Consider the following 15,361-nt stretch of genomic DNA (forward strand, 5'->3'; position numbering starts at 1 on the left):
TTTCTTTTTCACATTATCTTTTCATTTTTGATGTCTAGTGTTAGTGATAGCACATAACATTTACAGTGTTTTGTATCATTTAGGACAATGTTGATGTAGGTTCTGACAGATGATTCATCTTGTAAAAGGATGTAAACATATCAATAAATGCAGTACTGTAAATTTATTTTCTTAACATCTTATTTTCTCTAGTTTTATTGTAAGAGTACGGTATATAATACATACATATAACACAAAATATGTGTTAATTAACTATTATTGGTAAGGCTTCTCATCAACAGTAGGCTATATTAGTAGTTAAGTTTTGGGGTAGTCAGGAGTTATATGCAGATTCTTGACTGCACTGGGATTTGGCACTCCAACCCCTGTGGTGTTCAAGGGTCAACTATTGTCTACTTTTTCTAGAATTTCAAGTGGAATCCAACATAATGTACTCTCTGGGTCAAGCTTTTTTCACTCACCATAATGGTTGTGAGGTTCATCATGTTGTTCCAGAAGTTTGTTCTTTCTGTTGTAGAGTAATTTTCTATTATATATTGATATATCAGTCCATTCACATGACCTTTGGTGGTTTTTTTTTTTTCCCTTCAGATTTTGGTTATTGTGCATAAAGCTGCTTTGAAGATTTTAGACCATGGGTTTTTACATGGTCATATGTAGAATGAATAGGATTCTTGCCTAGAAACCATCTTTGTCTACCTCAAAGATTTTGCCTTTGTTTTCTTCTTGAACTTTATAGTTTTGTACTCATTTCTGTGATCAATCTCAAATTATTTTTGTGGGTTGTGTGAGGTAAGGGTTGATGTTTTTTTTTTTTTTTTCCCTTCTTTTCTATTTAGATATCCAGTAGTTCCAGCATCATTTTTTCAGCCTTTGTTTCCCCATGGATTTGTGTTGGCACTTTTGCCAAAATCAATTGATCATAAATGTATGGGTCTATTTTTGGATTCTCTGTTCTATTGATCTCTGCTTCCTTTATCAGTATTACAGTGCCTTGATTACTGTAGATTTGTAAGTCTTGAAATTGGATAGTTATCGGTATTCAAGAAAATCTTTCTTAAAAAAGGCTTTGATCATAGTATATAGTTTCTACATTTCCATGTAAGGTTTAAAATCAGGTTGCCAATTTCTTTATAAAAAGACTGGGAATATTGCTTGGACTTCAGTTGACGTGATTGCATGGTATTCTGTTGGGTGTATATGATTACATCAATTATGTAAGTAGCTTATACTGATGCCTGTTTGTTGGAGTGTTCAGTCTATTGATACAGTGTTGACAATTAATTTTATATTTATTTGTGTCTTTGAGCACTGGTGCATGTGTATCTGTTCTATAAAGTGCTGGAAATGGAATTGTTTGAAATTTAACATTTATAATTTTGATAGATACTGCTTGATTGTCTTGCATAGACATTGAATTATATGCAAGAATGTGAGACTACCTGTCACAAACCTTTGCCAAGACTGTGTTGTTAAACTTCCTGATCTTTGGCCTGATAGTTGAAAATTGGTATTTTGTCTTGGTTCTAGCTTACATTATTATGTTACTATCATACCAACCATGTGTGGTTTCTTTCCTGTGAATACATTATGGTGATTACTGTTTCTTTTTCTTGCCGGAGTATTTCCCCAATTTCGTCTCTCAAACCTGTCTTCTGAATTTTGTGACAGGGTTTGAAAGTCTTTCCCACTGTGAAAATAAATATAATTTCCTACATTTAATCTGTTTATGTTTTAGTTCTTAATTAATTTTTAATGGTTAAATGTTTTCTGGACAATACCTCACTCTTAACCATAATTGCCCAGATGGTTTCCTAATTGTCTTGACACCAACCGTGTTATTTATTTATTTATTAACTAAAAAAAAAAAAAAAAATTTAATGTTCATTTAGTTTTGAGAGAGACAGAGACAAAAAAAGACAAGAGTGTGAACAGGAAAGGGACAGAGAGATAGGGAAACACAGAATCTGAAGCAGACTCCGGGCTCTGAGCTGTCAGCACAGAACCTGACATGGGACTCAAACCCATGGACTGAGAGATGGTGACCTGAACTGAAGTCAGGCGTTTAACTGACTGAGCCACCCAGGAGCTTCTGTCTGTCTGTCTATCTATCTATCTATCATCTAAATTTTAGTTAGTTAAATACAGTGCAATATTGGTTTCAGGAGTAGAACTCAGTGACTCATCACTTATATAAAACACCCAGGGCTCATCGTAACAAGTGCCCTTCTAAGTACCCATCACCTATCTACCCCTCTCCCAACCACCTCCCTCCATCAACCTATAGTTCTCTATCATTAGGAGTCTCTTGTGATTTGTTTCCCTCTCTTCTCTCCCCGCTCCCCTTCCCATGTGTTCATCTGTTCATTTTTTTTTAATGTTTGTTTATTTTTTGAGAAAGAGACAGAGCGTGAGTGGGGGAGGAGCAGAGAGAGGGGGGAGACAGAATCCAAAGCACACCTTAGGCTCTGAGCTGTCAGCACAGAGCCCAACACAGGGCTCGAACTCACTAACCCCAAGATCATGACCTGAGCTGAAGTTGGATGCTTAACCAACTGAGCCACCCAGGCATCCCTCATCTGTTTTGTTTCTTAAATTCCATGTATGAGTGAAATCATACGGTATTTATCTTTCTTTGATGGACTTACTTTATTTAACATACTATGTTGTAGCTCCATCCATGTCGTTGCAAATAGCAAGGTTTCTTCTTTTTGATGGCTGAGTAATATTCCATTATATGTATACACCACATCTTCTTCTTTTTTTTCCCCACCTTCATTTTTTTTTATTCTGGGCATGTGCTTTGCTGTATCTGGACTTCTGGCATTGCAAGCAGTACTCAGTTATGTGAAGATTGGAGCTGTTTCCTCTGGGATAATGGATTGTTTCTTAGCATTGAATAATTGGAAGGAAGTATAAGGTCATGGAATTCTAAACCATCCCATTCCTATCCCTCCAGTCTGACGCTAGATGATGGTTTCAGCACCTTGAACTTTCCCCCTTACTGAATTATATACATAATCCAGCTCCTACATGTTGTGGAGTTTTTAGGATTGCCAGGTGAAATGTATGACTTTTATCTTCTTCATTTCTTTTGGTAATGCTGAGACCATGGGAAGAACATTTAAAATCCATGTTCATTTTATGTAGAAGTTCAAGAAGTTCACATTTAATATACATTTTCTTTGCACAGTCTTTATATGCAGAGCTGATTCCTAGTACTTTCAGGCCTCATACCATCTATTTTTATAACATCTGTACCTGGGTAAGGAAACAGCTTAGCACTGGTATGTTACTGTAAATCAGTAGGGGAAGTGGAGGTCGTTGTGAAATAGGATTCAAATTGAGTAGGTACTTGGAACATTCAAGTTCAGAATACTTAGTTTGGGGGGGAAAGACCATAGGTGTGTAATAAATTATGTACAGTCCATCTCTATTTTTCTGCTTTACATCCAATTACCAGTGATATTTTCCTCCCTTACATGCATTTACTTTAATAACTACCCTCATGTGTTTGTGCCTGTCCTTGAAAATATATTTACCCTTGTAAAATATGTAGCAAACTGAAACATAGAAATACACAGAGATATACAACATAGTACACAAAGTATTACTGAACAACTCAATGAATTAAAAAAAAATCCAAAAAACTTAGTAACTACTGTCCAGACCAAGATAGAGAATATTAACACCACAGAAATCTGTACTGTGCTCCATCTCAATTTTTACCTCCTACAGAGATAATTACTATATGACTTCTATTAACATTGATTGGTCTTTCTTTCTTTCTTTGTTTCTTTGTTTCTTTTCTTTTTTTTTTTTTTTTAATTTAAACAAGTTGGATCTTCCTGTGTTTAATTTTTCTTATCTGGTTTCTCTCATTCAACATTGTAGTTATGAGGTTCACCTTTTGTTATATACAACAGCATTTTGTTCTTTATTCATTTCTGAATAGTATTCTAGCATATAAATTTATTTATTGAATCTAGTTTCAATTTTTGGCTATTGCGAATAATGCTGCTAGGAACATTCTTGTACTTGGATATAGTCATTTCAGTTTAAAAGTTAGCAATGGTTGGAATTGCAGGGCCATAGCTTAGGTCTATGTTCTGCTTTAAAAACATTTTTTTTAGAGAGAGAGACAGAGCATGAGCGGGGGAGGGGCAGAGAGAGACAGGGAGACACAGAATCCGAACCAGGCTCCAGGCTCTGAGCTGTCAGCACAGAGCCCAACACGGGGCTCGAACTCACAGACCATGAGATCATGACCTGAGCTGAAGTCGGACGCTCAGCTGACTGAGCCACCCAGGCGCCCCCTATGTTCTGCTTTAGTAGATACTGTCAAACAGTTTTTCAAAATGTTTGTACCAATATAAAGACCAAAAGCAGTGCTTAAGACTTTTTGTTGCCCCAACATCTTCTTTAAAAAAAAAAAAAAAAAATTTTTTTTAATGTTTGTTTATTTTCGAGAGAGACAGAGACAGAATGTGAGTGGGTTAGGTGCAGAGAGAGAGGGAGACACAGAATCCGAGCAGGCTCCAGGCTCTGAGCTGTCAGCACAGAGCCCGACACGGGGCTTGAACTCATGAACTGACTGAGCCACCCAGATGCCCCAGCACCACATCTTTATCCATTCATCAGTCAGTGGAGATTTGGGCTCTCTCCTCAGTTTGGCTATTGTTGATAATGCCACCCTAAACCTTGGGTTGCATACACCCCTTCAAATCTGTATTTTTGTATCCTTTGGATAAATACCTAACAATGCAGGTGTTGGATCGTAGGGTAGGTCTATTTTTAGTTTCTTGAGGAACCTCAGTGCTGTTCTCCAGAGTGACTGCACCAGTTTTCATTCCCACCGGCAGCCCAAGAGGTTTCCCCTTTCTCTGCATTCTCGTCAACACCTGTTTTTTCTTGTGTGGTTAATTTTAGCCATTGTGACAGGTATCAGGTGGTATCTCATTGTGGTTTTGATTGGTATTTACCTAGTGATGAATGATGATGAGCATCTCTTACTGTGTCTGTTAGCTGTCTGGATGTCTTCTCTGGAAACTAGTCTATCCATATCTTCTGCCCATTTCTTAACTGGATTATTTGTTTTGTGGGTGTTGAGTTTTGGTAAGTTCTTTATAGATTTTAGATACTAACCCTTCATCACATATATCAATTTGCAAATATCTTCTCCCATTCTTTAGGCTGCCTTTTAGTTTTATTGTTTCCTTTGCTGTATAGAAGCCTGTTATCTTGATGAAGCCCCAGTAGTTCATGTTAGCTCTTGTTTCCCTTGCCTTTGGTGACACACCAAATGTTGAATCTTATCTTCATTAATTTGAAAGTAATTAGATTCATACTACTACCTTTGTATGTAATAACTTGCTTCGTGCACTTGGGCCTATTTTTGGCACAAATCTTGCATTACTCTCCTGTTTATTGATGTGTGGGAACTAAATTGTTTTTCTTTTTTAAAAACTTTTTTTTTTTTTAACGTTTATTCATTTTTTGAGAGACAGAGCATGTGTGGGGAAGGAACAGAGAGAGAGGGAGAACACAGAATCTGAAGCAGGCTCCAGGCTCTGAACTGACAGCACAGAGCCCGATGCGGGGCTCGAACTCACAAACCATGAGATCATGACCTGAGCCGAAGTCGGATGTTCAACGGACTGAGCCACCCAGGTGTCCCGGAACTAAATTGTTAATTATTATAACTAAGTGGCACAAATCTACACCCATTACTTTTTTTTTTTTAAGTGTTTGGAATTCTTTTTTTTATTTTTAAGTTAAGTTTTTGAGAGAGAGATCACAAGTGGGGCAAGGGCAGAGAGAAGGAGAGACTGAATCCAAAGCAGGCTCCATGCCATCATTGCAGAGCTGGATGCAGGGCTCAATCTCACAAACTGCGATTTCATGACCTGAGCCGAGATCAAGAGTTGCTGCCCAACTGGGTCACCCAGGCGCCCCATACACCGCATTACTTTCGTTTTTTTTTTTTTTAATGTTTATTTTTTGAGAGAGAGAGAGAGAGAGAGGGACAGAGTGTGAGTGGGGGAGGGGCAGACAGAAGAGAGGGAGACAGAGAATCCAAAGCAGGCTCCAGGCTCCGAGCTGTCAGAACAGAGTCCTATGTGGGGCTCAGACTCACAAGCTGTGAGATCATGACCTGAGCTGAAGTCAGAAGCTCAACTGACTGAGCCACCCAGGCACCCCATACCCTATTACTTTCTAAGTTGATTTGTGTATGTGTGTTGTTATAAACTGGTATGTGATATTTTCTTCTATTAGGTATTTCAGCTAATTGTTATTTAAAACTTTTTATTTAAAATTTTTTTATTCACCTTAATGAATTCACATACTAATAATTTTTTTCTTTTTTTGCCCTGCAAGTAATAATTTGCATGTATAATATATATGTGGTCAAGATTTTTTCCCAGTCCCTAGAAGCTTGAGGGACATCTTTTTCTCCTCATGATATACTTTATAACATTCTTTTTAAATCCATTGTGCTAGGTGCTCTGGGCCCTTTTAATCTGGCAACTCATTTCTTTCTCTTTTTTTAATTATTAAAAAAATTTTTTTTAATGTTTATTTTTGAGAGACAGCGAGTGCAAGGGGGGGAGGGGCAGAGAGCGTGGGAGACACTGAATCTGAAGCAGGCTCTAGGCTCTGAGCTGTCAGCCCAGAGCCCAACACAGGGCTTGAGCCCACGAACTGTGAGATCACGACCTGAGCTGAAGTCAGATGCTTAACCATCCAGGTGCCCCTGTTTTTCTCTTTTCTTTTCTTTTTTTGGGGGGGGGGGTGGATGGAGGGATGAGGAGATTATCCTGGTTTTTCCAGGTGGCCCAAGGGTTCTTTTTTTATTATTATTTTTTAAATTTATATCCAAGTTAGTTAGCATATAGTGCAACAGTGATTTCAGTAGATTCCTTAATGCCCCTTACCCATTTAGCCCATCCCCCTCCCACAACCCCTCCAGTAACCCTTTGTTCTCCATGTTTAAGAATCTGTCATGTTTTGTCCCCCTCCCTGTTTTTATATTTTTGTTTCGCTTCCCTTGTGTTTATCTGTTCTGTGTCTTAAAGTCCTCATACGAGTGAAGTCATATGATATTTGTCTTTCTCTAGTTTCACTTAGCATAATACCCTCTAGTTCCATCCACATAGTTGCAAATGGCAAGATTTCATTCTTTTTGATTGCTGAGTAATATATACATATATTCATGCTTCTGCATGTCGCTGTCCAGTTTTCCCAACACCATTTGCTGAAGAGACTTTTTTCCATTGGATATTCTTTCCTGCTTTGTCAAAGATTATTTGGCCATACGTTTGTGGGTCCATTTCTGGGTTGTCTATTCTGTTCCATTGATCTATATGTCTGTTCTTGTGCCAGTACCATACTGTCTTGATGATTACAGCTTTGTAATACATCTTGAAGTCTGGGATTGTGATGCCTCCAGCTTTGGTTTTCTTTTTCAAGATTGCTTTGGCTATTCAGGCTCTTTTTTAGTTTCATTCAAATTTTAGGGTGGTTTGTTTTAGCTCTGTGAAGAATGCTGGTGTTATTTTGATACAGATTGCCTTTTAATTTTCTTCTTATATTTTGTCTCCTATTTGCCATATCTGTCTTTTTTGTTTGACTTTTATGAGATCTTCTTACTGTGATCTTCTAATGCTTTTATTGACTTTTTAAATTCTTTGGTAGTTTTAATTTTCATGTGTTCCTTTTTTTTTTTTTTTTTTTTTACTGTGAATGTTCTTGTATATTTGTTTCATGGATGGATTGGCTTATTTTTAGTTTTTGGCTCTGCAGAGTTTGTTTTTGCCAAGCTATTTATTTCATTTTTTCATTTTAAGGTTTTTCTTATGTATATTGTTATTCTTGTTTATTTGCTCAGGGTTACAAGTGAGACACTAAAAACTGATTTGAAAGTTTTGTGTGTTTGGATGGTGGACGGGCTGGTAGTTTCTTGACTGTAGGGTGTGAGAGACAGAGAGAGGGTGCTTGTGCTTATGGACTATGGACTACTACAGACTGCAGGTCCTATCAGTATTTTTTTTGTATCTTTTATCTCTAGGCCTGTCAAATTCATTAGAAAACCATCTTCCCGGAAGGTACAGTCTTGGCTGCCTCCTCTAGGAGTCTCTTGAGTAGGCAAAAGAGAAGTTTAGGTGTAGGGAGTGGGTTTCAGCAATCACTGTGTGTACTCCTACTTATTCCTTCTATTGTCAGTATGATACTTCTTCCCTCAGCTGTCCTGAGTCCCCAGACCAAAGACCTTTCATTATACTCTTTCTAGACATATATACTACAGTCTTTAAGGATGCAGGGGTGGACAGTCTTCTGGGTGCTAGTAATTGGAATGGCAGTCTTGGAATCTTTCTGTGTTTTTGATTTCTTTTTTCATCCTCATCTCTGGTGGAGCCTGATACTTCCAATTACTGAGTTTTTGGGGATTCTGTGGTTTTAAGTAGAGCTACTTCTCAGTTTCCCCATTTCTAGCTTAGGATTCAAGTTTTCTTGAGTCTGGAGGTTATTATTTATCATTCTTTGCAGCTTACATATTTTTATTTTCACCATTTGCTCTTTTATTTATTCTTTGGATTTCTTGTTTTGTCTTGTTTTAATCTATTGCTTTTTTAAAGTAGGTTTTACATGAGAGTAGAGGTAAATGTGTGTTTAAATCTGCCTTTTCAATTGTATATCGGTGTTTTTCTGTGTACAAGTAGTTATTTATGTGCACTCTTTTTCTTCAAAATAGGATTTTACTTTACCACTTTAACCTATTATATGTACATATTATGAATTGCATTTTTATTTTTAAACTTTTTTCCTACAGCATAAAATGGATAGTTTACCTCAGGTTAGAAATACTAAAGTTATTGGTATGTATAAAGTGAATTCTGAAGACTAATGGTAAGACAGGGTAAAATTGTGGAGTGTTGTATATAATGAGTGGTGAATGAATAATTTGCATATTTCCTTTGCACCTTTTAAACATTTTAAAATACACTTTCTTTTCCCCCCTCCTTAGGTGCTGTGTAATGTGTTAAGAGGATATTTTAAGGAATGATTTTGTCAAATTTTCATGAGTTATGGTGGCTGAAAGATCAGTTCTATCTTGTGGGAAAAGAATTGTAAGTAATATCAGGGAATAAACTGATTTTCGACTATTGTGTATTTATATAAGACAAGTCATTGATTACTTGTAAGAATGTAGTTGGGATACTTTTTTCTATTAACTTTAAATTTATAGATTAATTAAAAAGGAGAAGTTAGATTTTACATAAATCAGATTATTTCTGTATAGTATTAGCATTGCCATATTTCTTGGATTGTACAAAATTTAATTTTAATTTTTTTTAATTTTTCAGAAATGGCAGCACAAAAGGATATCTATATTAATAGAGTATTTTATTAAACTAAAAAGGTTAGATAAGAACTTTAAACTAACAGTCTCAGCAAACAAGGAGAGAAACCTACTAGCTGTAAGACATGTTTCAAATGAATCGAAGTCCAGTAACTGTAGACTTCAGAAGAAAAAAGTTTTCAAAATCTTTGTCAAAACAGGTCAGTGATAAATAACTCCTCCAGTAATAGGGCTAGGCCTGAAAACCATAATTAATTGAAAAATTAACAAAACAGTTTGAACCTGAATTAAGTTTTTTTCATAAAAAATTATAAAAATATCAAATTAGAATTAAATTTTCCTCAGATTTCTATTGCCTTGCCCAAAAGTAAAGCAAATATCTTTTAGCCTTCATACCAGCTTTTCTCATGTCCTAGGGATGACTGAAACCTTATTTGAAGCAAACTAGTATTTTTGTTGAAAATGTACATCAGCCTCAAAGTTGATTTTTAAGACCTTCTCAGAATAATACTAGACATTCAGCATTCACACCTACCAGGACACAAACATCCTCTCAAATACTACTGAGAAAAGGAGGACCTTACTCAGGAATGATGTCCATTCAGGAGAAATCAAAAGAAAATTCCTCCAGTGTTATTAAAAAAAGTGAAGATAAGAATTTAGAAACACAAATTCAAGGTTCTCAAACGAATCTGGCAAAAAAATCAGGCCCAAAGGAAACTATCAAATCACTGGTTAAATCTTCTAGTGAGAGTAAAATAAATCAATCTGAATTAGGAACATGCATGAGTACAAGGTCAGCAAAAGCGGCATCCAATGATAAAAAAGCTAGCAAGTCCATTAATAAAAATATGGTGACTGTGAAGGGACATTCACAACAAGAATCTACAAAAAAGAAAAAATTACCTCAGAAAAAGTCAGTGCATGGAACTCCTAAATCAAATGAACAGTTTAACCGGAGGTCACAGAGACTTCAACAGTTAACAGAAGTTTCAACAAGGTCTCTGCGTAATAGAGAAATTCAGGGTCAAGTTCAAGCAGCTAAACAGAGTTTGCCACCAAGAAAAGAGCACTGTAACAATACTCAAAGTAAATCTAATAAAGTTAAAACAAGTCAAAAACATGTGAAAAGAAAAGTACCGGAAATAAAGTCTGACACTAAAGAGGATGAAAATCTAGTAATTAATGAAGTAATAAATTCCCCCAAAGGAAAAAAACGCAAAGTAGAGCATCAGACAGCTTATACTTGTAATTCTCAGTGCATAAAAGGATCTGAAAAGTGTCTTCAGAAGAATACTAGAAAAGAGGAAACAAAATCTGTGCCTGTAACTTCTGAGATAAAAAGATCAAAAATGGTTACTTCGGCAGTCTCTAAAAAGAATGAGATGAAGAAGTCAGTTCATACGCAAGTGAATACTAGTGCAAAATCCCAAAAAAGTCCACAGCCATCAGTGCCTGAACAAAGTGTAGATAATGAGCTGGAGCAAGCAGGAAAGAGCAAACGGGGTAGTATTCTCCAGCTCTGTGAAGAAATTGCTGGTGAAATTGAGTCAGATACTGTAGAGGTAAAAAAGGAATCTTTACAAATGGAAAGTGTAAAGGAGGAGAAGCCTACAGAAATAAACTTGGAAGAGACTAATAATGAAAGACAAATACTTCATCAGAAGGAAACAAATCAGGATGTTCAATGCAATCGTTTCTTTCCCAGTAGAAAAACAAAGCCTGTGAAATGTATATTAAATGGAATAAACAGCTCAACTAAAAAGAACTCCAACTGGACTAAAATTAAACTCTCAAAATTTAACTCTGTGCAGCAAAATAAGTTGGACTCTCAAGTTCCCCCTAAATTGGGCTTAATACGAACCAGTTTTTCACTACCAGCCTTAGAAATGCATCATCCAGCAACTCAAAGTACAGTTTTAGGGACAAAACCACATGATGACAAAAATATAGGTTGCCAGCAGGAAGAAACTAAAGAAATTAATTCTGAAGAAGTTAAAGTTAATGATGTTACAGTTGAAAATAATAAAACTACAAAAAGGGCTTCTGAAAATTGTCATTTGGATAATCAGATAAAACCACCTCCTGACCCACCGTTGGATAACCAGATGAAAGATTCTTTTGAATCAACACCAGATAAGGTAATTTATTTTTATTATGCACAGTAGAGTTGCAGGAGTACCTTCTTATTAAATAAGTTTTACAATGTATTTTAGCTTAAGAATCAAGTTGTAAAAGACAGGAATCATTTGTTAAGGTAGCCTATTCAATTTTAACTCAGTCTCGTAGTGAGTGAGACGACTAACTTGACTCCTTTAGAGGTCTCACATTCGTGTAAATGCTTCTCATTGCTTTCTTATTTTCACTTTTCATTTTTATTTTAAGTGAAGCATAAACCTGTTGAATTCTGGCTTTTTTTTTTTTTTTTTTTTTTTTTGAGTATAATTGACACACCATGTTATATTTGTTTCTGGTGTACAACATAGTGATTCAGTATCTCTTTATGTTCTGCTTTGCTCACCACAAGTTTAGTTATCACCTGTTACCATGCAATGCTATTATAATATTGTTGATTATATTCCCTATGCTCTACTTTTTATTCCCATGACTTCTTCATTCCATAATTGGAAACCTGTATCTCCCACTGCCCTTTACTCATTTTGCCCTTTCCCATACCCCCTAGCTTTTCTTTTTCATTTAACACACCGATTTGCTTTTTCTATTAATTGCAACTACAGAAACTATGTTTCATAGTGACTAAAATATAGAAATTAAAGTTGGGCCTTATTCTGACCAAATTGTTAAAATTAATTTCAGCTGGCACAAATCAGCCCCTTTTTTTCCACCTGATAAAATTTAAAAATTAAACATTTATTTCTGGTAGTAGGGAGTCTTTCAGTTTGACTTGTGTGACCATTTTGAACAGTTGGGCAAATAAAATGTCTGAAAGATGTAAATAATTCAGTCTTCAGTTTTAGAGTAAGATTGTAGTGGTGAAGAATTTTAAAAATGGTAAGTTGAAAAACAATCTTGAAAAAAAGGGAAAACAATCTAATAGCTAGAAGAAACTTTAATGATTATCTGAGGAAGTAGTTTGAAACTATAAAAGCAGCTGAGCTGATTTTTCCCGCCAAATTAAATCATAGGTAAAATACCAATATATAAACCTATAAGAAATTTTTTATGTATAAAAAAATGGAGCTTTATGATACATATGTGAAAAACTTCACTAATTTGTTTCAATTGTTTTGTGATGAGAAAACTTAGAGCAGCGGAGGAATGTAATTTAGGTCACATGTTTGGGGACACAAATAGGATTCAATTTTTAGGTGTTCTTCTCAGCCCAGCATTTTTTCTACAATTGCATACTTTGAACATTAGAGCACTTGAGAAAAAAGTCATCATGAGTAGAGGGAAAAGTCAAGTCATCCTAAGTTTTAGGAATAATTTAAAGTTCCTTTTGGAGGCATTTTGTTGTAGGAGCAAAGTTGAATGAATGAGGAATCTGGGCTTCTTGCCAGAAGCCATGAAAATAGATCATTGTCTATTCTCGTGGACTACAAATCAAATTAAAAAGGGAACAGATACCATATGGTACTCTTAGATTTTATTTTCTGAACAAATGGGAATGAAAGCATCAATTAGAAGATAATTATTCAAATAGTGACAGTAATTAGAAGTAAGTAGTGACTGGTAGTGTAACAAGGGTGGTTTACATCGGAGATGGAGTGGCTTTCTTTTCAGGGTATGTTTTGTCAGCAAATTGATAGCTATAGTCCAGGTGTATCTTCTCCTGGAGTATATATCTTCAGGAGTTTATCTTCTTACTCCTTGCTGCATAAATGCCTGTCAAAACTCAGTTTGTGGGATAAGTCATGAGAATAAAAGGTACAATATAGGGAATATATAGTTACTGGTATTGTAATAGTGTTGTATGATGATAGATGGTAGTTACACTTGTGGTGAGCATAGCATAATGTATAGAGAGGTGTTGAATCACTGTGTGTATACCTGACATTAATGTTAACATTGTGTGTCAATTAAAATAAAATTAAAAAGAAACCCTCAGTTTGTGGACAGTTATATCAAAGAATAAGAAATGTAATCCTTTGGAGTACTAGAATAGAGATGCTTACTTGGACCACATTATTTTGACCTGTAATACTGTTTTTATTGGAATGTGCTTTGGATTTATACAGTTCCTCTCAAGGTGCATTATGAGAAACTGTCCTATGAAACTTGTGTTAAAAATTGTATTTACGTTTATAAATTCTTGACTATTTCAAACATTCAGAATACTATAGAAAGTTAACATTATACTCTTGTTTACCACCCAAATTTGAAAAAAAAAAAAAAAAAAACCAACATTTTATTGAATTCAGGTCTTTTAAAATAAGAAAAGTATGTTACAGATACAGGAAAAGACCTTATCACCCTCTTCTTTCCATTCACCTCTCTTCCCAGAGTTAAAATGAGTTTGTGAAGTTGGTGTGGATCCTTCCTTTTTTGTTTTTATGATTTCACTATTTATGTATATCCATAAAGAATACTTAGCACTGTTTGTGTTTTAAATGTTTACATAAATGTAAATACACATAGTTTGTGTATATATGTGTGTGGTTTTTGTTTTTGTTTTGTTTTGTTTTTTGCTAACTTGGTTTTGTGCAAGTTGAAAGCACTTTTAGGTTGTTTCTCTTCTTTTCACCAATACCACTGATGCAATCACTTTCACAGAGTGATCAGGAATGTGGTAATCATGTTAGTTCATGACATAGTTGAGTGCCTGCTATGTCCAAGATTTTGTGCTAGGCTCCAGAAGACAAATGTGTTCTGCCTTTAAAGAATTTACATTGTAGCAGTCACTTAAGAGATTTCTCTTTATTCATAAGCACTAAGAATTGTGGCAGCTTTGTTCAACCATCACAGCAAGCTTTTGGTTAATGACATTAATAGCCTTTGGTTAACACTGCCTCTTTGTTAGTCAGAGGAAAGCTTCATAAAATTATCACTATAGTCTACGCTATGGTTTCTATTATTATCTACATATTACAGGTGAGGGGAATGAGACTTAGGAATTTAAGTAACTTTTACCTGAGTGACATTTAAGTGGTAGAGCTAGGATTTAAACTGAGATTGTCTGGTTTCAGAATCTAGCCATTTTATACTTGGGGAGGAAGGAGAATATAAAAACAAACCCTGTATCATATGAAATCTTTTTCTATGGCTGCTTGTAATTTTGATGTCAGTTTCAGCCATACTGAGAAATGATGATGTTTGATAGGGCTTCTCTGAATTCTTTGGGCTGAATTTAAATTATTTGAACTTTATGAATTTTAAAGCCCAATTATTTTGTGATTCTTTTTTTAAGCCAGTAACTTCCTAAATTCCTTCCTATTTAATGGAGATTAATTAGTCATTGCTCTTGTTTTTAATTTTTCTGCTTTGTCAGTGATAAAACTTGTTCACTTTTTCAAAAATATTCAAAATAATGTTACATAGTTGAGTGTAAGAATCACAATACAGATACAGCCAATGTTGATAGAGCTTGGAATATTATTTTCTTTTGGTAGTTATTATCACCTTTGATAGTGTTCTGATTTAGGGGATTTTGGGAATACAAAAATGAATAGAATATCTTTGCTCTTAAGAGTTATAGAAGCTTGGGGTGCCTGGGTGGCTCAGTCGGTTAAGCGTCCGACTTCGGCTCAGGTCGTGATCTCGCAGTCCATGAGTTCGAGCCCCGTGTCGGGCAGAGCCTGGAGTCTGTTTCAGATTCTGTGTCTCCCTCTGTCTCTGACCCTCTCCTGTTCATGCTCTGTCTCAAAAATAAATAAACGTTTAAAAAAAAGTTATAGAAGATGAATCAAAAACAACCAATTGAAAATAGTAATAAGGACATGAAAGAGGTAGAGGTGAAGAAGATGGAAAATTATTCCAAACTTGGGAAAAGGGCATGGAGAAACTTGGCAAAGCTTCATAGAAGAGGTTAATATTTAAGTA

The 15,361-nt window shown here is 35.4% G+C and overlaps 1 protein-coding gene across 4 annotated transcripts in view; it reads left to right on the forward strand.

The window, feature by feature from the left end:
• ESCO1 (establishment of sister chromatid cohesion N-acetyltransferase 1) overlaps window positions 1-15,361 on the forward strand; it is a 74,491-nt gene that overhangs the window by 26,254 nt on the left and 32,876 nt on the right. For all 4 annotated transcript variants that reach the window (XR_003973149.1, XM_030335980.1, XM_030335981.1 and 1 more), the window contains 2 exons: window positions 9,026-9,128; window positions 9,366-11,502. Coding sequence is in view for 3 of the 4 variants with exons in the window: in XM_030335980.1 (XP_030191840.1) it covers window positions 9,952-11,502 (1,551 nt within the window). In the remaining variant the exon portion in view is untranslated. The remainder of the gene's footprint in view (window positions 1-9,025; window positions 9,129-9,365; window positions 11,503-15,361) is intronic.

Source organism: Lynx canadensis, chromosome D3 (assembly GCF_007474595.2).
Source record: "Lynx canadensis isolate LIC74 chromosome D3, mLynCan4.pri.v2, whole genome shotgun sequence".
Taxonomy (NCBI): domain Eukaryota; kingdom Metazoa; phylum Chordata; class Mammalia; order Carnivora; family Felidae; genus Lynx; species Lynx canadensis.